Below are 23,499 nucleotides of genomic sequence, written 5' to 3'. Positions count from 1 at the left end.
TTTTTACATATTTTCTCATTTAATTTTCTCAAGGACCCATGAAGGTGGGTATCTCTTCTTGCCATGAGTATCAGCACTCATCTAAGAACAGAACCCCAGAGAATCTTAGGTGTCCACTCAAACCCTGCTTTTCCCATCTTCTCTCATTAAAACTTAAGTTTGCTGAACAACACTGTATTGTATAATTGAAATTTCCTACTAGAACTTAAATTTGCTAACCAAAAAAAGGTTAGGTACCAGCAAGTATGTGAGGTGATGGATGTGTTAATTAACTCAGTGGAGGGGGACTCTTCACAATGCATACATTGTGTATACACAATGTATACATTAAATCATCACTTTGTACTCTTTAAATCTTACAATTTTGTCAATTATACCTCAGTAAAGCTGAAAAAATAGAAATACCTGGGTAAGGATTAGGCATTCCATGTAGGATTTTTATCCATGGACGTTTTCTATAATCTTATTTACAAATGAAAAGTTTTTTGAAAATATTTTTTAAAACTGTAAAGATGTTTCTTTCTCGGTTTGCTATCTTTTTTTTCCAACTGATTACAGATTTACTTAATGTGCACTTGATAACCTTGAAAGGAAAATACATCAAAGGCATATATACACTTATAGTTCTTATACACGTAGCATGGAAATACATCGTTTTTTACATATCCCAGAAGACATTCAAATGAAGATAGATTCAAACTAGTCATCCTTTTTAAAAGCTTCTCAAACTGATTGTCACTTATTCCTCATGTCCTATGATCCCATTTCCTGACCCCAGCCTCAGAGCAATCATTATAGTTTTGCCTCTACTTCTGGCTTTGTTTTCCCATGATAACCAAGGACTTTGAGTATCTTTTCATATGTATATCGACCACTGCCAGTATCTTCTTTAATGAAGGATCTTTCAAGTCTTTTATTAGATTTGTATTGGGCTGGTTGTGTTGTTACAATTTGATATATTCTTAAAGTTTCTCCCAGTTAGTGGCTCCTACGCAATGTATTATTTTTCTCATGATTTTTACGACTATGCTGATTTTTCCTTCAAATTTGTCTTTATGGTTGGCTTTCAGTAATTTGACTATGATCTTCCTAGGTGTAGTCTTCTTCGGATTTATGTTAATTGGGATTTACAGAGATTCAGTGTTTCTTCATAAAACATAAAATGGCCATTTTCTTCAAATATATTTTTTTCTGCCCTATTTTCACTTTTTTTATCCTTACGAATCTTCAATTAAATGTGTGTCAATCTATTTGATATTGTTCTACGGACCCTGAGGCTCTGTTTTTTCTTCAGTCTCTTTTCTCCAGCTCGGGCAAATTTAAATTGATGTGGTTTCAAGTTTACTGACACTTTCTTCTGACATTTCTACTAAATCTATCCAGTATATTTTTCATGTTATTTTGCTTTTCTGTTCTAACAACTCCATTTTATTTTTCTTCATACTTTCCATTTCTCTGCTGAGATTCCTTATGTCCACAGCCATTAAGATGACATTTCCTTTAAATCCCTGAACATATACCCTTTAAGAGTTGCTTTAAAGTTTTTTTTGCAAAATTCAACATGGCCTGTCAAGCTTTGTTTTGACTCTGAATCACACATTAAAAAAGATATGTTATAGAGAATCTATATTGTATATTCTTAAGGGTGTTGATTTCTGTTCCAGGAGATTACTACTTTCAACTTTATGTAGGTTTGGTTTTATGCTTTGTTATATGAATCTCTGGAAAGCACAAGGTGTTTCTCGAGCCCTTCTCATTTGGTAAAACTCTTGTCTTCTTTGCAAATCTTCTTGAGGCTGGACTTCAGTCTATATTCAGGGATGTGGACACTTGTTTACACTCTTGAGAGCTAAAACAAGAAAGCAGTGTCACCTTGTTCAACCTTAGTGGGGAACATGCATGCTGAGCAACTCAAATTTTTTGCCATTCTGCATATGTCTGAGAATGACTACAAAAGTGTCTACAGTACTGATTCTATAGTTACATTTTCACAAGTAAGCAAATTTGCAAACATAATCAATGAATGAAGATCAACTGTGTATCTATTTTTAGCACAATGAAAGCAAGTAACATAATAAAAACTTACTAGTACTTGAAAAGTTTTAATGAGCTATTTTAATGGAAATTTTCCTAAACATGGTGTCTCTTAAGCAAGACACTGAAGAGAACTTTCTTCCCTGACTCAAGGTCATTATAATAAACTAAACAATGATACAATCCAATGAAATCTTTAAGGTTTTACATATATAAATTTATGCTCTTAGATTTAAAAGCCCCAGTTGGCAACAATTCTTGAGGCCTCTGCTCTGTTTTTGGACTCCTATTGGTGTTTTTTTAAAAACCTCAATATACTGTATGTTACTAGCTCTATGATCTTGAGAAAAGTAAATTTTATGGGTCTGTTTTCTTATCTATAAAATTACGAAAAGGCATTCCTAAGGCCCCTCCCAGGTCCAAAATTATACCTTTTCTAGCTATCTGTACTTTTCAACCTCTAGATGCTTCCTTTCTTTCTGTTTCTGATCTTCTGTTCCAAAAGAATAGGAACACCAACTCTATTTGATCACTAACAAAAAAAAAAAAAAAAAGACTTTCTAATTAAAGACTTGAGATCTTTTCTAAATTATGTGCATATAAATTCTGGCAACTAGGAGACCTATACACACTCCTGGGCTTAGTTATAATCCAAACAGTCATGTAAAATCCTATTTTACATGTATTTCCTAACAAATGAAGTAAAAACAATTCATAAGACACTGTTAAATATAAGTAAACCAAATCTGTGACCTTATGATATGTGTAAAAACAAAAAACAAAAATAACAGTATCTTTCCTAAGATCCTCATCGATCCTATGCCTAGAATAAAAGGAAAATGAATACAGATTGAAAAACCATTATAGAGCATAATGTATAAACCTGTCAAATCACTAAGTTGTACCTGAAGCTAATTTAATACTGTCGTCAACTATACTCAAATTTTAAAAAAGAGAAAAGCTATTATAGAAGTCTTAGAAAAGCAAATTATGCTGTTGACTTATTGTCTTTATTGAATTAAAATTACACTGTTTATAAAATAGTGATGTATACATAGGATTTAATGCATCATAATATATACAATTATCTTTGAAAATTCAGGATGCAAGTTACAATGATTATGAACATAAAACTTATATTAAAACATTCTCAATCAGTGATTTATTTAGCTGTTTTCGTTCGAAGTCGTCGTTTGAGAATCTGATGATCACTCTCCTTTACTTTATGGTCCATCAAAATCTGAAATGAACAATTTCAGTGTTTTATAAATAAAAGCTTATTTATAATTTAGTAGTATCTACTCATGTGCTTAATAATTGGAATAATAGCTACACAGTAATATTTTTTGTCCTTTTAGACTGCAGATATACTTATCTTCTATTAAAAAGCACTGTCCAAAGTAATAGATTTTATAAAGATTCTTTCAACACTACCTGACATAATATTAAAATAATCTACACTCTATGTTGAATTCAGGACATAGGTAGCTTGAAGTAATCACTGAAATATTTGGAGGCAAGTGCCTCAAAGAATTTTTAAGAAATGACCTTTCATAGCAACAAGAATCCCCCCTTATCTGTGGAGCCTATGTTCTAACACCCCCCAGTGGATGCCTGAAACCAAGGATAGTACCAAACCCTATGTATACTGTTTTTCCTATACATACCTATGATATAGTATAATTTATGAGTTAGGCACATTATTACACTATCAAAAATCACAATTAATAAAACAATTATAATACATTGTATTAAGTTATGTGAATGTGTGTCTCTTCTAAATATCATATTGTACTGAACTCTCCCTTCTTTTTGTGATGATGAGAAATGATAAAATGCCTATGTGATGAGATGAAGTGAGGTGAATGACACAGGCACTGTGACATGGTATTAAGCTATTACTGACCTTCTGACAATTTATCAGGAGAAGGATCATCTGCTTCTAGACCAGTGATCATGGGACATTGAAACCATGGAAAGTGAAACCAAGGAAAAGAAGGGACTACCGTATATAACTTAGAAAAGTAGAAAGAGCATTATACTGCAACTAAGAAAAGAAAGAAGTTCAGCCAAGGGAAGAAACTGTGTACTAATAAGAGAATGGTGATGGTGAAAAGTAATCAAGAGAATAGTATCTCCAGTCAAGGGCTTGGCCTAATTGACCCTAATTCTTCACCTGCCTTCCAGTGCTTTTTATATGTTAGAAACTGTTGCAGAAGGTCTCTCTCCTGATTTCTCTGAGCCACTTCCTGTTGAAGGCTTCTCCTTAAATTACTTTTCTACCATCCCTTTCATCCACTAGGCAAATGCAAGCATGATGGAAAATTAGAAGTTTCCCTGTAACAGCACAGACTGTTCTGAGTGAAGAGAATGAGTCATTGAGTCAGGATGACAAACTACAGTCTTTTCTTAAAAAAACCTGGAAGGCTTAGCGGTGGGAGGAAATGACTGAATGTCAATTCTGTATTTTTACCAGGCCCACTTAGGCCAGATTTGTACAACTCTTGTGATAAAGTTAACAAAAAAAAATTGGTATTAGAAACAAATAAATTACTAAACAGTGATAATTCTATTGAAGGAATTAAAATGTCCAAATGTGAATGTGTGACACTTGTATACATTTATGCAGCACTTATATTTAATTATTATAAATTTAATATTTAACATCAAATAGCAAAAGTGTAACACTGAAGCACATTTTAAGAGGTGTGACTTAAAAAAATAAAAATTCAAACTATTATAAAATTCAGATTGTTATGAATACTTCAGAATTAAAAAGAACAGGAACAGTTTTGCTTTTAAGAAAACCAAAAAGAGGAGCTTACCACTTGGCCAGATATATCAATAGGAGATGAAATCTCATTTGTGTATAATTTCCGTTTGGCCTGTTTTGGTCGAGACAGATTTTCTTTACTCACTTCTACATTTGAGAGCTTTGAGGAGCTCATTGTTTCAATTATCTTCTTTGCTGTGAAAAAATATATATATCATTTAAATCTTGAAAAAAATAACTTTCTAACTGGAAAGGTTTGAAATCCTTAATAAAGAGAAAACATACCATATTAACGAGAAAAAGTACTGCAACTTATAAATGGTGAAAGAACATGACTAGTCAATTCACAAAGAAAAAAATTAAATCTCTCATACATGCATGAAATAATAAACAGCAAAAACGAAAAGGCGAATAAATAAAATATCATTTGACTAATGTACAACATGGTGAAAGTTTAGTAAATTATAGACCAGGGATCCCTGGGTGGCGCAGCGGTTTAGCGCCTGCCTTTGGCCCAGGGCGCGATCCTGGAGACCCGGGATCGAATTTCACGTCGGGCTCCCAGTGCATGGAGCCTGCTTCTCCCTCTGCCTATGTCTCTGCCTCTCTCTTTCTCTCTCTGTGTGACTATCATAAATAAATAAAAATTCAAAAAAAAATTAAAAAAAAAAATAAAAATAAATTATAGACCAATAAAATTCAGGGGTATTTAATGACTTGAAGAGGCTTATGCTGTTATGCAAAAAAGCAGGATAATATGTATTTACTGGACCACGCAGCAGTACTCTTATGCCAAGATATCTGCAGGCAATATTAAGTGAAAGTAGTTTGCAAGCCCTTTGCTTATCATTAACGACCCCCCACACACAGTAAATCAAATTGTTAATAGTGGATTGCTTCTGGGAAGTGGAATAAAAATTTTAAATTCTTACTTTTTGTACAGTTGTCCTTCAATAGGTACATCCTGATTTTTTAATAGAAAACATATTTCCATCTGGAAAACCTCCTGGGTAGAAAATCCTTACACATATAAAATCAACTATATATATTTTTTAAAACAGAAACAAAATTGAAGGAAATATGCTAAATTGAAAATCTACTTATCCAAGATTAAGTTGGGCTGCCAGATGTCAGAGTAGCCAGTTAAGTCAATAAGCCAAAATAAAAGTAACACTTAAGCTTTTAACCACTTACTGCAATAGAATAAGCAAGAGGCACAACCTGAGAATGTGTCAACCCCACTTCCCATCTTTCCCCAGGTGTGGTCTAGGTCAGGAAGATCAGCACAGAAAAGGAGGATCACCTCACTGCCAAGGCAGTACTATACAAAAAGCTCTTGCACTTGCAGTTTAATGGGCCTCGAGGCTGGAGGCCAGAACGAAGAGCTAAGCGTGTAAAAGTCAAGTCAGAGTAGAGAAAGTCAAGGTTTCCTCCCCTTGCCTGTCATAGGAAGGTCCTAGGCAGCAGTGCCTGAGGAATTTCTCTGCTGAAGGCCCCCAGTAAAGAGGCTCTGAATGACGGGACCTTGGCTAGGACTGCAGATATGTATAAGGGCATTGCCGGCCAAGGTCCTGAGTCCTCAACTGTAACTCCCTTCAGAGGCTACACTCGGATGTGGGGAGGGCAGCTTTCACCATGAGGCCTAACAGGTAAAGTCTTTGTAACTGTCTATGGTCAGGCTAAAAAGAAAAAAAAAGCAATCACACATAGGATTTTGGCCTGTTGCTACCAAACTCTTTACTACAATGTGTCAGCCACTATACCAAGAGCTGAGGATGTGAACTACACAGACATGTTGCACTTGTGAGGCTCATACTGTAGTGGAAAAGGAAAGAAAACAAAAATTATAGTTTAAATAATTCAATTTGTACTTTGAAAAGATCACTCTGGCGTCCATTAACTGGATGGACAGGAGACAGACAAGTGGGAAAAGGTGGGAAGCCAGTGAACAAAGGAATAATAGTTATCAAGTACAGAATTTTAAAAATTAATTTCTATTTTTTCCTTACATTTCCAAGTGATCAACAATAGATACAGTATAGTTATAATCCAAAGTAAGGGTATCTTCTACTCCTAGAAATAAATTTTTAAAAATCCACACTTAAGGGCACCTGGCTAGCCCCATCATAATAGCATGTGACTCTTGATCTCGAGGCCCATGTTGAGTATAGAAATTAAATAAATAAACTTAAAACACACACACACACACACACACACACACACACCCCAGGTGTACAGGTAGGGAAACTGTTAAAGAGCTGAGTCAACCAAGCACGGGAGTTAATTACCATATGGGTACTTCCCTTTCCTTGAAAACCAATTTTCTTTTGCTATGTAAATGTTCATCAATATAATTTAAATAAAATACGTAAGAATCTAAAATAATAACTCCTGTCTCTCCACATTTAGACATTTAACAGTTCACTGTTTGTCCCTCCAGATGTCTTCTCTGCTTAAATTAATCATAACTTTTAAAAATGTACATATTTTTTTTTTAAATGTGGTGTGATTAAATCCAAAGTTCCCAAGCTGTGCACTAAGACATACTACAGCCAACTCACAGGAGCACCTTGAAATATTTTTTCAAAGAAAACAATGAAGGATCCCTGGGTGGCGCAGCGGTTTAGCGCCTGCCTTTGGCCCAGGGCGCGGTCCTGGAGACCCGGGATCGAATCCCACGTCAGGCTCCCGGTGCATGGAGCCTGCTTCTCCCTCTGCCTGTGTCTCTGCCTCTCTCTCTCTCTCTCTCTCTCTCTCTCTCTGTGCGACTATCATAAATAAAAAAATAAAAAATAAAAAAAATTAAAAAAAATCTACAAAGAAAACAATGACACACAATAGGTAGAGTTCATAATTTTAAGTGATAACACATTACATTCTTTTTGATGATGACGTATCTTTGCAACCAGGATTTTCAGAAGGTGAATTTTCAGTGGTCATGTGGTCTTAGCACTAATGGATAAAATATTAGGTGTTTCTATAGGTGTAGGGGAACAATGAAAAAATATCACTGAGACATTAAGGCCACTGGTGTTAAGCTATTACTGACCTGACAATTTATCAGGAGGAGGATCATCTGTGTTTATGTAAATGTGTACAGAAAAAGTATATATCTTAGTATGTGTATATACATTTATACATAATTAACATGGCTAATGTTATAAAGAAAAAAGCATTAAGCAATTAAACTCAATAAATATTTATAGAATATATATCTTTGACATATATGAATGGATAATGTTTGTCAATGCACAGAAATAAAATACTATAAGAATGTACACCATAATACAGTGATTACCTCTAGAGGGTGTAATCCTGCCAGCATTTCAATACCCAAGAGTTAATCCCATCTATTCAAAAATTATCAAATTTTCTCTTAGCCTCTGAATCAAAATAACTCTCTTCCCTCCAATACTACCATAGCACTTTGCTTGGATCCCTGTAACTACATTAAGCAGGCTGCTCTGGATGAATTAAGCTGACCCTTGAACAACACAGAGCTTTGGGATGCTGACCTCCCATAATGTCAAAAATCCAAGTACAACTTTTGACTCTCCAAAAACTTGACTACTAATAGCCTACTGTTGATCAGAACTCTTACTGATTAACACACATTTGGTTGTATTATATATTATATTCTAACAATAAACTAGAGAAAACAAAATGTTATGAAGAAAATCATAAGCAAGAAAAAGTACATTTACAATAATATACTTATCAAAAAATATCCACGGGGTGCCTGGATAGCTCAGTCAGTTAGGTGGTTTGAATCTTGATTTTGGCTCAGGTCATGATCTCACAGTTGTGAGACTGAGCTCCCCCGTCGGGCTCTGCACTGGACATGGAGCCTGCTTAGGATTCTCTCTCTCCCTCTCCCTCTGCCCCCAGCTTTAGAAAGAAAACAAAACAAAGCCAAAACAAAAAACATCCACATATAAGTGGACCTGTGCAGTGAAAACCTGTGTTGTTCAAAGGTCAACTGTACCAACATATTGTTCTCCCTCCTCCACTCCAGAAAACATCAAAGCATGTCATCCTCTCATACATCTTCCCACAGTACTCAATAGAGGACAATGTCTACTCAAACTATGGTAATCACTGTTGTTGAGCTTACACACTAATCAGATATTAGAAAACAACCTATATTTAACATAAAAGGTCATTCAGTTTTCTGCAAACCTTTGGACTGAAGAAGTGTTGGAGAATGTTGTAAGAAGTCTCCAAATTTCTGTAGCGTTCCTTCTTTTTTCTTAGTGGCCATGTTTGTACTAACTGTGGATGCCTGACTCCGTAAAGAGTATGTTTTCTTAGATGATGGACGTGTGGAAACCTAAAAAAAATAAACATTTTTTGCTGCTGTTGATCAGAAATGTTAGAAAGAAATAGCTATAACTACAGCTGAATTAAAGAGGCAAGACACAGATCACATTTGCAGGCAGGGAACTTAAGATGAAGTATATGAAGAGTGGATGAATGAACCAAAGAATGGCAAAATGGGTGTGACAGGCAGAGTGCTGACTCAAGTATCAAAGGGCCTGCTGCTGGCCAAATGCTAAAGGTTATATTCTAAGCCTAATTAGATGAATAAGAAATGGAAGATAAATGAGTTATATAACTGGACAAAACTGGATTTCTGAGTAATTAATGATCAACTTTAACACCTTTATTTTTATATTCTACTTTATAAATGCAAGTTAAGAAAATGGTCGATTCTGAACACATTAAAAGACAAACCTTTTTTTCCTTTTTGATAGAAGAATTTCTATGCTCAGAATCAGGAGACTTCAGGTTAGATCTGGGTGTAGCATTCTTCTTATTTTCACATTTCACCAAGTCCTAAAATTAATGCATTTCAGCACTGGTTAATTTCTTGACAATATTTTCTTCTCTAGGCTCAAAAAAAAAAAAAGATGATGGTTCTTAACCAAGGGTGAGTTAAGTGTCTCCCCAGAAGACACTGACAATGTCTGAAGATATTTTGTGTTGTCATTGCTGGGGGGATGGTATTTACTGGCAAACCAGTGGTAGAGGCCAGGATGAGGATTTAATACACACATATATTGCAACATGACTGAAGGTAGGAATTTTTCACATACATCATAAATGATGAAATTACATAAGCTAAATAAAATATTGTAGAAGGGATAACATCTTTTATTTGAACTCCGTTTCTAAAATATAGCAATATACCTACACTTTCCCTATTCCCAAATCATGCAGAGTATTTATATTTAAGAACTCTGAAATCTGGCAGCATCAAAAACAAAACAGAATAAGAACAAGTAAAAATCTTCAGTATAACCACAGGCAAAATGCTAATACCAAGAAATATAATCTATCTTCCCTAACTAGGCATGACACTACTTTTCTTTCTCCCACATAACCTCTCTTAGGACAAAGTCTCCTGTAGTATTCTAGCTGAATCAAACTCGTACAAATCCTAGTTGTACCAAAGATTATAAGCATAAAAGGGGGAAAAAAAAAAGGCAAGAAGAGAAGCAAAGAAAAGATCATGACTGAACCTTGGAATTCAAGTTACAAAGTAGAAGTCATAAGGGTAATAAGCAGCAGACTTCCTGAAAGGGGAAAGACAGATGGTAATCAATGGAAAACAAATGAAGAATAGTAACTCCATCATACGTGAGGTGTGCAAGATAGAGTTCTCTAGAGTCTTCACTGGATTAGAATATATAGCACTACATAAATGGTTTTCGTGAGGACCTTACAACACCCCATTTATAAGAGCAGTAAAGAGCTAAATCAGAAAAAAACCTTAAGTTCCTGCATGATTTACCTATACCAATCTGTGTATCTATTCTGGAAAAACATATGGGGAGTATATAACAACAGTAAAATGAAAAAAATAATTGTTTTAACCCTCTGAGTACACAACCAATTTTTCCTTTTCCCTCGAACAAATGAATCAAGGAAAACTCAACATAGATCATAATGAAATTTAAAATACCTACTATTTCAATGTTATCTAAAATTTATTAAATATAAATTAAATAAATATTGAATAAAATTTAACTAAGGCTCTACAAAACAATCACTAAAGGTATTCTAGGTAGCGGGGAAGATGCTAAATAATATTCATTCAGCAAATTTATTACCTGACAGAGAGCCTCAGGAGTATTTCTACTCTTCCACCAGCTTGAAAATATACTACTCTTTAAAGAGATTTTAAAAAAAAAAATGTTGAAGAAAAAGTTATTGTGCTAGAGAGTTTATAGTTTTAAATTTGAAACAAGTTACATTTTTAAAATAAATATTACTATTTACTATGTATCCACCACATGTGGAACAAAAGCTAATAAGCATTTTAAACATATTATCGCTAATCTTTTATTTCCAAAAGGAGAAAACTAAGGAAGAGAAAGTTTATGTGCCCAGCCAAACATACTTGGCTAGGATATAGCAGAAGGTCTGGTAATCCTATAATCAGAGAACTACAGTAGGAAGTAGTAAAGAGCTTTTATCCTACCACTAGATAGAGGCCCAAATTTTAATATACCAGCTGATAAAGTCTCTCTTATAAACCCTACTATGACCTTAGAGACCTAAGATTTTAGTAAAATAACAAAGTCTATACTCAAGCAAGTTAGACATTCGGTTTCTCTAATTTCTTTGTCAACCCTTTTCTCTTCCACTGGAGGGAAAGTCACTAAGTTTGAACAGGGCTGGTATATTCAAATAGCTCTCCAGTGAAATCCACCATCACTTGATCTATTGCAGCTTCAATGAAAGAAAGGGACAAGCCATGTATTTTAATAACCATAAGCTTTTTGTTTGAGGACTATTAGACTACAATAATATTCATAAGGAACACAAAATATGTCACAAGTTATGATTTTGGTCTCCAAAGGCAGTGCTTATGAAGAGAAGGGCAGTATAAAAATTTAACTGTATATAATAACTGAGCTTAAGGTTTGCTTGTTAAATTCATTAATTAGTTAAGTGCTTACCCCCTCCATTTCATTACTCTTCCTCTTCCGGGCCTTGGAAATCTTAACTGTCACAGGTAAGGTGCAACCAGGGTGTTTCACTGCCATTTTGTTTGGCTGTAAAGGTGTAAATTGAATCTCTAACTCAGGTTTTGGAAATCGAGTAGTTTGATTATTTTCTGTTGACACTTCACAAGAGTCCAGGACTACAGAGCCATCCTATAACAGAATTAAAAAGAAAAAAAATCTCATTTGCAGAATATGAATTCATGATCACAAAGAATTAACTCTTGTAATCACCTATCAGAGATAATGAACGAAAGAAGATTAAAAATGTGCTGGGTCAAATTTACCACAGCAAGGACAGAGAGATGGAGTTACCATCTACCCTCTCCAATTTATACATGGTATGTTAAAATCCAAGGAAACAGAGATTAGTATTTCCCAAACTTGTATGATCATAAGAATTCAGACAATTTGTTTAAAGATTCTTGGGCCCTACCACAAACCTATTAAATCAGAAATCTCCTAGGAAAGAGTCTAGGATTTTTAATGGAGTCTCATTCCCCTTCCTTGAATCTGGGCTATCCTTAACGACTTCCATGGCCAACAGGACATAGTGGAAATAACATGATTGTGAGGCTTCATTTTAAGAAGCCTTGTAACTTCCACCCTGTCCTCTTTAAAACGTTACTTTCAGGACACTCCCCCTTCAAAATGCTTCATCTCAGAATCTAGCCACTGTGCTGTGAGAAGCCCAGGCCATAGGGAAAGGCCACATATAGCTCCAGCTGAGCTCTCAGATTCAACTATCAGCTACACAGATGAATCATTTTAGACTTTAAGCCCAATAGAGCATATCAACTTCACAAAGGCAAGAAAAATATACAAAATAGGATAATAAAACCATTCCCCAAAACTGCATAATATACAATAACTGCTGGAATTCCTAATAAGAATTGGAATCAAGAGGTTTTAGGACAGCATATATAAATTTTTTTTTAAGATTTTTATTTATTTATTCATGAGAGAAAGAGAGAGAGAGAAACAGAGACACCGGCAGAGGGAGAAGCAGGCTCCATGCAGGGAGCCTGACATGGGACTCCATCCCAGGTCTCCAGGATCAGGCTCTGGGCTGAAGGCGGTGCTAAACCGCTGAGCCACCAGGGCTGCCCAGCATATATAAATTTATAGAGAAAGAAATGTTCCATATATAACTGCCTTTGCAATCAAGATTAATCTTGTTTATGAATCAACTCCAAACTTTTCTTCAAATTATATGATCTGTCTCGGTCTCTAAGGTCAATGCTAATTATCTGAAATTCCACCAAAAACTATCAAAGAAAGGGCAAGGGAAAAGAAATGGCTCATGCTATTTCCCCAAATTAAAATGCCCTTCTTGGAACACCCGGGTGGCTCAGTGGTTGAGAATCTGCCTTTGGCTCAGGACATGATCCCGGAGTCCCAGGATCAAGTCCCACATCAGGCTTCCCGCACGGAGCCTGCTTCTCCCTCTGCCTGTGTTTCTGCCTCTCTCTGTCTCTCATGGATAAATAAATAAAATCTTTAAAAAAAAAAAAAAAAAGAAGAAGAAGAAGAAATAAATAAATAATAAAATAAAATAAAATGCCCTTCTCTTTCCAACCATAGCTTTGCAAAATTCTATTCACCTTCAAGACCCAGTATGATGTTACCTTCTCTAATCCACATCCACAACTACTCAGGCAAAATTCATCATATCCTCCCACAGGAAATGTTCCTTCTTAGCACTCTCTTCATGATTCTTAGCCCATAAGATAAAGTGAAACAAGTACCTGTCTTACTAGATTCTTTACTCCTTAAGGATGGCAATCATGTCTTATGGTTGTATTCCCAGTATTTAGCAAGGTTTCCAACAAACTCTGAAAGCTCCCCAATAAATGTGTTTAAAAAATAAATGCAAAAAAATTTGTCTTCAAAACATTAAGTGCCATAGAATGTTTATCTATTTCATATGTAACTTAAGAATATGTCTATTAACCAAAGTGATTCACAGAAGCCCATGCCCACTGCAAATTAAGGAAACTCACTGTGAGTTACTGAGAGTTGGTGTTCAAGTTATTAAATGGGTACAATTAAAAAAAAAAAAAACAAATAACCCACCACTGAATAGAATGCTTACTAAAAGGACCTCATAAGATCCATTTTTTATCATCCATGTTTTATCTTTTGTAGGATTTCCTATTTCTGACCACCAAGTTTATTTATATTAACAGATCTGTTGTTTGCAATAAGTATCATTTTGAGAAATCAGTATCATTTGGGAATCTAATCTTCTAAAAGAATTTCACTTCTCAAAAGCCTTTAGATTTTCCTTCCCACAGCCAAGAACCCATATAGCTAACTGCACAGCAAGGTACTTGTAACAATTGATTAAACTTTCAAGTATTATTTATTAATTAATGGTCACTGGTAAAGAGGGTAAAAAAGTAGACTGAGCCCACCTCTACTTCATTCCTAGAAATTTCAAAGTTTGTTGGCTGAGGTTCAGTTGCAACTCTGCCAGGATCCACTGAACTCATATGTGTAGGCTTGATATCCACATTTTGTTCTTCCTAAGTAAAAAAAAAATATTAAAACAACAAGCCATTATTACCAGAAATATATTAAAACACTTCACCTAAAGAATAGAAACTCAAGACCTGGGGCAGCCCAGGTGGCTCAGCGGTTTAGCGCTGCCTTCAGCCCAGAGCCTGATCCTGGAGACCTGGGATCGAGTCCCACGTTGGGCTCCCTGCATGGAGCCTGCTTCTGCTTCTCCTTCTGCCTGTGTCTCTGCCGCTCTCTCTTTCTCTCTGTGTCTCTCATTAATAAATAAATAAAATCTTTAAAAAAAAAAAGAAAAACTCAAGATTTGGGTGGATTATATCATAAAAATAATGAAACACTTTCTCTTCTCCTTCATCCTTAGAAATTTAGGAAAGGCTGGGAAACTTACCGCCTCTAGGCCTGATCAAAAGAGAAATCTGAAAGGTTATTTTCAATTTTCAAGGTTTTATATATATTTTCTCATTTTACTTTACTTTCATTGCAACTCTCCCAGCTAGATTTGGCAAGAATCATTATTCCTTCTTTCTAGATGAGGAAACAAACCTAGAGATGTTAATGAGATGGCCAAGGTCTGTATTAAGTTGGAAGTGTTGGACCCCAACAACAGCTTTGATAACACCATTTTGAAAAATTAAAGCAGTCTTTAAGAATGCAACTATGAAAGTAGAAAAGACCATATTGATGACTAAACCGTTTCTTACTGCATACCTCATCCCTTTTTCTCAGTCATAGGGTATGCTCTATTCCTATATCCTCCCTTTTTTAAAAAATTATATTTATTGGCAGAGAGACAGCACAAGCAGGAGGAGAGGCAGGCAGAGGGAGAGGGAGAAGCAGACTCCCTGCTGAGCAGGAAGCCTGATGTTGGGCTTGATCCCAGGACCCTGGAGCATGACCTGAGCCAAAGGCAGATGCTTAACCAAATGAACCACCCAGGAGCCAACTCCCATATCCTATTTAAGAGATCTATAAAGAAGTATCAGATTACATTTTTAAACTCGATAAATTCCACCATGAGTCTTCTCATCACTGCCATCAAAAGCAGAAGTCAAATATACTTCTCGTGTCACCTACCCAAATACAAAAGGTTCCACTGATTCCATCATGGAAAGCAACTAGCATATATTGACTTCCACTATGGTAAAAACTGTGCTGTTTTACAAATGATCTCAGTTTATTTTCACAACTCTATTAGGAAGACATACTATCTCTCTGTTTTAGAGAAGTTCAGATATAATAAGTAATTTTCCAAAGATCTCAAAATCACAATGACAGCAACAGACACCTCATTTTTTTCCTAGGTTTCTAGTCTGTGCTATTTATACTGCATGCTACTTACTACTTCTTTTTTTTTAAAAAAGGCAATCTTCCTCTTAGAGATTTGTTGTGACAAGCACATACATTTATTTTCCTATTGTCTGGAGGCAGTAGATTTTTAAGCATAGATCATTTATTCTAGAAAGACCACTCTCAAATGTACCCTGATCCAATTTCACTAGGATGTAGCTATCTGTGAACTGCAATCCCCTCTCTATGCAGAGTTCCCAGCTCCAATGAAACATTACAAAAATAATTCCTGAGGGTCTCACCAGGTGTTTATTTTCAAAACAATTTATACTTTTGTATTAAACTTAGGGTGGGTCCAAGTATTGAAATATTACCAAGAGTTCAGGTTGAATCACATTTACACATTTTAAAGGTAGATAAGGAACTAAATCACAAATTGTTTATTTTCCAATTACTCTATCTAGAAGATCTGACCAAAATATTTGAGAAAGTACTACTTTTCAGTTGGTCACTGGCAAATTGAACATAATTATAAACTGTGAAAACCTGAAATACACAATAACTATCCAAATAATTTTTCAAACTCTGATTCCTCTATGATCTTTTGAAACTTACTTTTTTATCCTCTTAGAGTGCATCAATTAAATAATTTTTTTAAATTCCTATGTTCAATTAAAAAAAAGGCACTGAAAGAACAAGATTCTACTCACGGTTTCAGAAGGCTCCAATGTGATCTTTTTTAATTCTTCAATTTCATTATCTTTCTGTCTATTACTGGAGATCAGTTCCTTCAACTGTATTTCTAAAGCTGCGACCAGTTGATCCCGTTCTTCTCGCCACTTCTGAAGATTATCATCTTTCTCTGCCAGTTGTGCTGTAAGTATTTCCTAGCCAGAAAATAAAGAAAATGTTATAAGGTATATAAAGGTGAATAAGGCATGTAACAAATTACATAGTTAAGGCTAGATAAAATATTTACTTGTAAATCAAAACACATAATAAATGTGTTTATGTCCTTATAAAGGTCATGTCCACATGATGTATTTAACCCTATCCCACCTCATTCCAAAAATCAGCTTATTGGTTACTTCTTTCATAAATAATTATGGCTTTTAATACTAGCATAAATAAATAAACTAATACTAGCATTCCTCCCAATATTTTGGAAATGAGAGGGTAAAATTACAGTAAACCAAGTGACAAAACTAATAGCAACAAATAGAGTAATAACAAAAATTTAAAATATCATTTTCAATAAGTTCAAAAACCATGAAATTGTAGTGAATTAAAGAAAATATGAGCTAAGATCTAAACACGCAAAGCAGCAAAACACTGCTAAAAGAAAAGAAAAATACTTCAATAAATGGAAAAATAATTTGTGCTCAATGATCAAAAGACTCGGTATTGTTACGGTGTCAGTTTTCCCTAAATAGATCTATAGAGTCAAAACAATTTCAATCAAAATCCAGGCAGGCAAGAGTGGGTGTGGGTGTGGGTGTGTGTGGAAATGGGTAAGGTTCACTGTAAAACTTACATGAAAATGCAAATGAAAAAAAAAGAAGAAAATGCAAATGATTTAGATAGTCAAAATCATTTTGAAAACAAAGAACAAAGTAGGAACAAACACACTCTTGTGTCAATCCTACTATAATAAAGACAGTATGATACTGGTATGAACAGAGATCAGAAAAGTGTCCACAAGTGTGTGATCAACTGACATTCTACAGTAACACCAAAGCAATTCAATGGGGGAAAAGGGCAGTCTTTCAATAAAAGATTCTGGAACAATAGCCAAATGGGAAAAAGAAAAAAAATGAACTCCAACCCTAATCTCATATCACATAAAAAAATTAATCCTTGAACAAAAGTAGTAGAACAGTGGGAAAGAAAGGTGTTTTTTTTTTTTCCCATCAAATACTATCAGGAAAATTGGTATTCCACATTAAGAGAAAAATAGTAAGACTATTTTAATAAAATAATAACTTTAATAAAAATAGTAAGACTATGCCTAATTCACTCCAATACAAAACTCAATACTAAAATCAAAATATGAAAGGTAAAACCTAAACAGAAAACAGTGTAAGAGAAAATCTTCATGTCTTTGGGGTTTAATAAAGAAAAAGACTTTTAGAAAAATGAACTAAGATAAATTTAAGAACTTAAATTCATAAAAAGACATTAAGAGAATAAAAAGTAAACTAGAGACCGAAAAAAGGTACTTAAAACACATGACACAGGGCTCCTCCCCCAGAAGTATAAGAAACTCCTACATATCAACTAGAAAATGCAATTGTACAGTATGCATTTGTACAGGCCAACAGGAAAAAAGCAAGGGGCCCTATAATCTTCAACCTCATTAGTACTCAGGGACAAGCACACTGAAACCATAAAAAAATGACAACACCCTATGTTTGTGAGAATGTACAGCAACTTCAATACTATAGTATAAATAGGTACAACTACTCTGAAAACTAATGTGACATTCTATCAGAATTCCACACACGAATACCCTATCATCCCACATTCTATTCCTGGTCAAATACACAACAGAAATGCATGTACATGTGACTAAGAGAAATGAGTAAAAATGTTTATAAGAGAATTTATTCATAATAGCTCAAAACAAAATAATTCACGTATCTTCAGCATTAAAATGAACAGTCCACAATATATTCATACACTGCAATAGTCAGCAATGAAAATGGACTAATTGCAGCTACATGTAACATAAATAATTCTAACATAATGCTGAAAGAAACCAGGTACAAACAAATGCACCCTTTACAATTTCATTTACTTAAAATTCAAAACTGGCTAAAACTAAAGCACACCATTAAAAGAATAATTATTACCACTGGGAAAGAAACAAGAGGAACCCTCTGGGAGGCTGGTAATGTTCTATCTCTTGAAATGGGTGATACTTTACTGGATACTGACTTTACCACAGTTCATCGAACAATTTATTGTTTGTTTTGTTTATTTACTGTATTACATGTGGCAATTTTAAAAATTAACAATTTATAGCTTATTATAGCAAACGCACACATCCTAGGTATGACTGCAAAGAAATATATGGGAGAGAAAGAAGGAAGCTAGCTTTCACTAGGATTAAAAACTTAAGCTTAGAGACACGTGAGTGGCTCAGTCAGTTAAGCTTCCAACTTTAGATTTTGGCTCAGGTCATGAGATGGAGCCCGGCGTGGGGCTCCTCACTGGGTGTGGCGCCTGCTTAGGATTCTGTCTCCCTTTGTCCCTGTCTCCCTCCCTGCCTCTCTTGACATGCTCTCTGTACCTTTAAAAGAAAAACAAAACAATTAGATTAAGTTTACTTGCTAGCGTTACTACCAGAGGGATCACCGGGAAAAAAAATAGCTCTATTTCTGGTTTAGAACTAGAGTAACTGAAAGCCAACAGTTTTGATCCCACTTCTTGCCTCTTACTATTGCCTAGGATGGGCTGTGGGACAGGAGCAGAGAACTAGTAGCAATCTTTCCTGTTAAGACAAATGCAGCATCAGAATCCCACTCAACCCACCACTTTCTGAAGGTACCTTCGAACACATAGAGTTGGCACATGAAATATATTGCCACTGCAGAGCAGTAATGACTAGTTATTAATCTTACATGATTAGCATATGACAAAGAGTCAAGACTCTAAGGAAATGATAACCAGTGTAATGTAGTTTTCTAGATGAGACCCTGGACCCAAAAAAAGACATTACTGGGAAAATTAATAAAATTCTAATAAGGTCTAATAAGGTCAAAATGCAAAATAAGGTCTAAACCTTTTTAGAATTTAGCTAACAGAAATACAATAATGTTTATTTGTTGGTTTTGATCCTTGTACTATTGTTATGTAAGGCACTAACATCAGAAGTTAGTGTTAAGTATACAGGAACTCTCTGTATTAGTTTTGCAACTTTTCGGTAAATAAAATTATTTCAAAATAAAGAGGTAAAATTCTTTTTAAAAATCAGTGGGAAAATCACCCTTAACTTATTGAAAATTAACAACTTGGTTTTTCAGGGAAGCTTAGCTATTATCTGTAAAATTCTGTCAAAAAAAAAAAAAAATACCAGCAATGACAACATGATACTGCCAAGTTACTACTATTATAAAGAGAAAATCAGTTTTTCACTTAAAGACCAATACCTTTTAACTTCCTTTTTTTCTAAGTTGGCAACAAGAGGTGTCAAACTAAGCAATCAATTAAAACAGGAGGGGAAAAACAAGCTAAGATAGAATTGCTATAAAAGCTACAGCTAAAAAAAAAAAAAAAAAAAAAAGCTAGAGCTAGTGAATGTGAAACTGAAGGTTATTTCTACTTGTCATCTTCTAGAAACTACTTAATTGACTTTTTTTTTGTTTTAAGATTTTATTTATTTTAGAAAGGGAGAGAGATAACACAGGCAGGGGGAGGGGCAGAGGGAGAGGGAGAGAGAGAATCTCAACTAGACTCGTTGCTGAGTGTGGAGCCCAATGTGGGGCATGATCTCACAACCTCAAGGATCATGACCTAAGCTGAAACCAAGAGTGAGATGCTCAACTGAGCCACCCAGGCACCCCAGGTGACTTTTAAAAGTCCTGATAAAATCAGTTTATGAGGTAAAATACATACACCATGTTAGCAGAATCTATAGCTCAAAATGCAAAATTTTATAACATAGTAGGAATAACCCTGTAGCAATCAAAAGGAAGAGATGTTTAAATTCTCTATCTAGATACTGAGATGTAATTAGGCATTCTCCCAGCTTGCTAAATGGACTGAAGAAAGTTAAAATAGAACGTAAGTGAACTTCAAAATTGGGACAGAAAAGTCATCTTACAAATAGACAAACAGATTGCCTCTTAAAAAAAGCATGAAAATCAGGCAACCATGTAAAGACTGGTAAGAATCCCAGGGACAAACTTAACAAACCAAAGAAGGTGGTAAAATACATTAAAGATAAAGTATAATTGTTACCAACCACTTCATTTTGTTGTTTTAAACAACGCTCTCTGTCTTCAGCATATTTTTTGATCTCTTTGTTTCGGAGATTCTCAGCTTCTTTTGCTTGAATGATAAGCATCATTTTTTCTTCTAGCCATTTCTTTCTCTCAGCTTTATATTTATGTTCAGATTCCTATGTATATAAAAATAATACTCATAACTATCACATGCTTCAGTAACAGTTAAACGATAGCTGACAAATTTATTTTTATAGCATATTCATATAACCCATGACTTTTTTACCTTTTTTGAAAATTAAATGTTTTTCCTTAAACAAGGTTAAGATCAGAGTTTATTTCAGATTATATAATGAACACTGCTGGTTTCCTTTTCTAAACGGACTTCCCTTTATAAATCTTATTTTGCCATGAAGTCCATTTAAGGACTCTCCTTCATCTGTGACCTTAAGAAGAAATAAACAATTTCTATTTCTGAAAGAGCTTCAGATACTCAGGTTCTTCTAAATGCCAGGAAAAAAAAGGACTTGGTGTGTGATAGTCATTTCTAACTGTATGGTTTCAAAAATAAAATATTTCTGGGTGTACAGAATGCCAAATAAAAACAAACTTGTGCAACAAGACATTCGTGAATCTGAGGGACATTGGCAATGGCTAGACCGAGAATATAGCTAATCAGTAATTTCCACTCCAGAGTTACAAAGTGTATAATCTATGTGATTACATTATTTGAGAAGAACATAAAATAAGCCAATATTCTTTAACATGAACATTCCCAATATAGTTATTTTTTTTCATAAATAATGGAGTATTTATTTTGTTATAGCTGCTTTAGGACTTTCCCAATAGAAACGGTAAATTCTAGAATACAAATTAATAGTTAACAAAAGAAATTATTTTTTATTTGTTCAGTATCTGATTATATATAGCATGAATTTAAGAAAATAACTTAGATGCAGCCAACTTTTTAAAATCATTATTTTCTTTCTTTAATCTCAAAACTTGTTTCCTCTAATAAAATGTACAAAATTTTAAGTGGTATTTGGTAAACCCCATTACAAAAATATTTCCTCCATATGTTCCATTCTATATAATAGTATTCAGAATTGAACATGGAAAAAATACAAATGCAAAACAGAATATCCTTTATATAATACAGTTTCAAATACATTCCAGTGTCCAGATACACAAATGTATTCTTTTCCAACTTCATAACTGAAAATTAAAATGATTATATACAAAATAATCTTCCTAACTGTCCTCTTTCCACAGCAGTATTTGAGGACTAAGAAGTTTAAGGAGTAGAAAAATAGGTATAAACACATAAGAAGTAGTGATTTATGAAATAAATACATAGAATATAAAAGAGAAGACCCAAGCCCTGTATTTTCATTGGCACTACTGGTGGTTTGTATCTTGGGAATTTCCACCCCATGTCATTTCAATGTATGCTGAAAAATTATACCTATAATGTTAACATTTCCCAGGTCGTATTTCACCCACATCTAAATTAATTATAAAATATTTGCTGAATTCTCCTCTCATGAGAAATACATGGATACATATACACATAAAATCATACCTGTAACTCATCCTGAAGCTTACTGAGCTTTTCACTAAGTACATCTGTATTATCTTCAAGTTCTTTATTTGACCTTTGATTACTTTTGGCTTCCAGATCTTTACATTTTTCCTTCCATTTTTCCAATTCTAATTTGAAAACATAAAATTATTTTTTAAAGTACATGCAAAAGTTCTACCATATAGAGATACATGTGGCATGAGATACAGATAATCAGCAGAGCCCAAAGAAAAACATAAACACAGATAGAACTGAGACAATTCTAAGGAATGAACTTTTAAGAGTTCTTACCAAATTCTTAGAGAAGAGGAAGTACAAGGACGTCTCAAGAACCCACTGAATAGTGTGCAGAGTGTACAGTATAAACACATCTCAATCTTAATTATATAGGAAACCTCATGTAGTTCTCAAAAATAAAAAAAAAATTTTAATCTGATGGTATTCTGAAGGATGGAATCAGAGTATTTACCAAGATAAACATATAAGATGATTCTAAGAAGCTGGGCAGAGCTAAAAGTCAGTTGAAAAGTTTGTTTTTAATGTCTGGGAAACATTGTAAATTATCCAGTTATTATCAAAGTGTCCTTATTCCTTCTTTACTACATACAATTTTACTTGGATAAAACAATTTTAATCACTTTGGAAACGGCAAGTGATAAGACATTCCAAAAACACATCAATACTTTTTCACTACAAAATAGTATATTCAACTACTTGAAAAAAGGAAAGAAATCTAGGAAAATACAGAAAATGAAAAGTAGATCTTGATATTTAAGCATCTGTTCTACCTGTGGCCAGTCCTTCAGCTTCCTCTAGTTTAGCCTCGAGCACGCGATCTTGTTCTGCCTGGGTTTCTTCCTGTTCTTCCAGCGTCATTCGCATGTCTTCAATTATTTTCTCTTTAACATTCAGATCTAAAAATGCAGAGAGAACATTTTAGAAACTACTAACATCTACATCTAGATATCCAATTTTTCTTGAGTTCTTCTAAAATGAAAATACACTTTTATTAACCCACATAGAATTAGAATGTGAGAACCCTGTAGACAGAAGCTTTGTCTTGTTCACTGCTGTACCTCTATGTCTAGAATGGTCCTAGCAGATAACAGGCACCAAATAAGTGTCTGACGTTCAGATAGGTATCTGGATGACTGCAGGAATGGATGGATGGATGGAAAAGAAAATCTCTTCAGATAAAATTAACAATTTTTTATAATCTTAAACTATTAATACTAACATAAATCTTGGGATTTATAAAAAAGGTTATTTGGCAAAACATGTATTTTCAGTGTTAATATTTCAAGCCAAAAGTAAAACTTTCACTTCCTAAAAGCAAAAAGGGTC

The 23,499-nt window shown here is 34.3% G+C and overlaps 1 protein-coding gene across 3 annotated transcripts in view; it reads right to left on the bottom strand.

The window, feature by feature from the left end:
- Positions 1-3,022: 3,022 nt before the first annotated feature.
- The window catches only part of KIF20B (kinesin family member 20B), a 74,538-nt gene continuing 54,061 nt past the window's right edge, over positions 3,023-23,499 (bottom strand). For all 3 annotated transcript variants that reach the window (XM_055334438.1, XM_055334440.1, XM_055334439.1), the window contains 10 exons: positions 22,944-23,069; positions 22,156-22,283; positions 20,594-20,749; positions 16,338-16,514; positions 14,235-14,345; positions 11,773-11,970; positions 9,542-9,643; positions 8,987-9,137; positions 4,860-5,002; positions 3,023-3,274 (listed from right to left, as the gene is read on the bottom strand). In XM_055334438.1, coding sequence (XP_055190413.1) covers positions 3,197-3,274; positions 4,860-5,002; positions 8,987-9,137; positions 9,542-9,643; positions 11,773-11,970; positions 14,235-14,345; positions 16,338-16,514; positions 20,594-20,749; positions 22,156-22,283; positions 22,944-23,069 — 1,370 coding nt within the window. In that variant the 3' untranslated portion in view covers positions 3,023-3,196. The remainder of the gene's footprint in view (positions 3,275-4,859; positions 5,003-8,986; positions 9,138-9,541; positions 9,644-11,772; positions 11,971-14,234; positions 14,346-16,337; positions 16,515-20,593; positions 20,750-22,155; positions 22,284-22,943; positions 23,070-23,499) is intronic.

This window comes from Nyctereutes procyonoides, unplaced genomic scaffold, assembly GCF_905146905.1.
Source record: "Nyctereutes procyonoides isolate TBG_1078 unplaced genomic scaffold, NYPRO_anot_genome, whole genome shotgun sequence".
NCBI lineage: Eukaryota > Metazoa > Chordata > Mammalia > Carnivora > Canidae > Nyctereutes > Nyctereutes procyonoides.
This window is presented reverse-complemented; position numbering and strand designations above follow the sequence as displayed.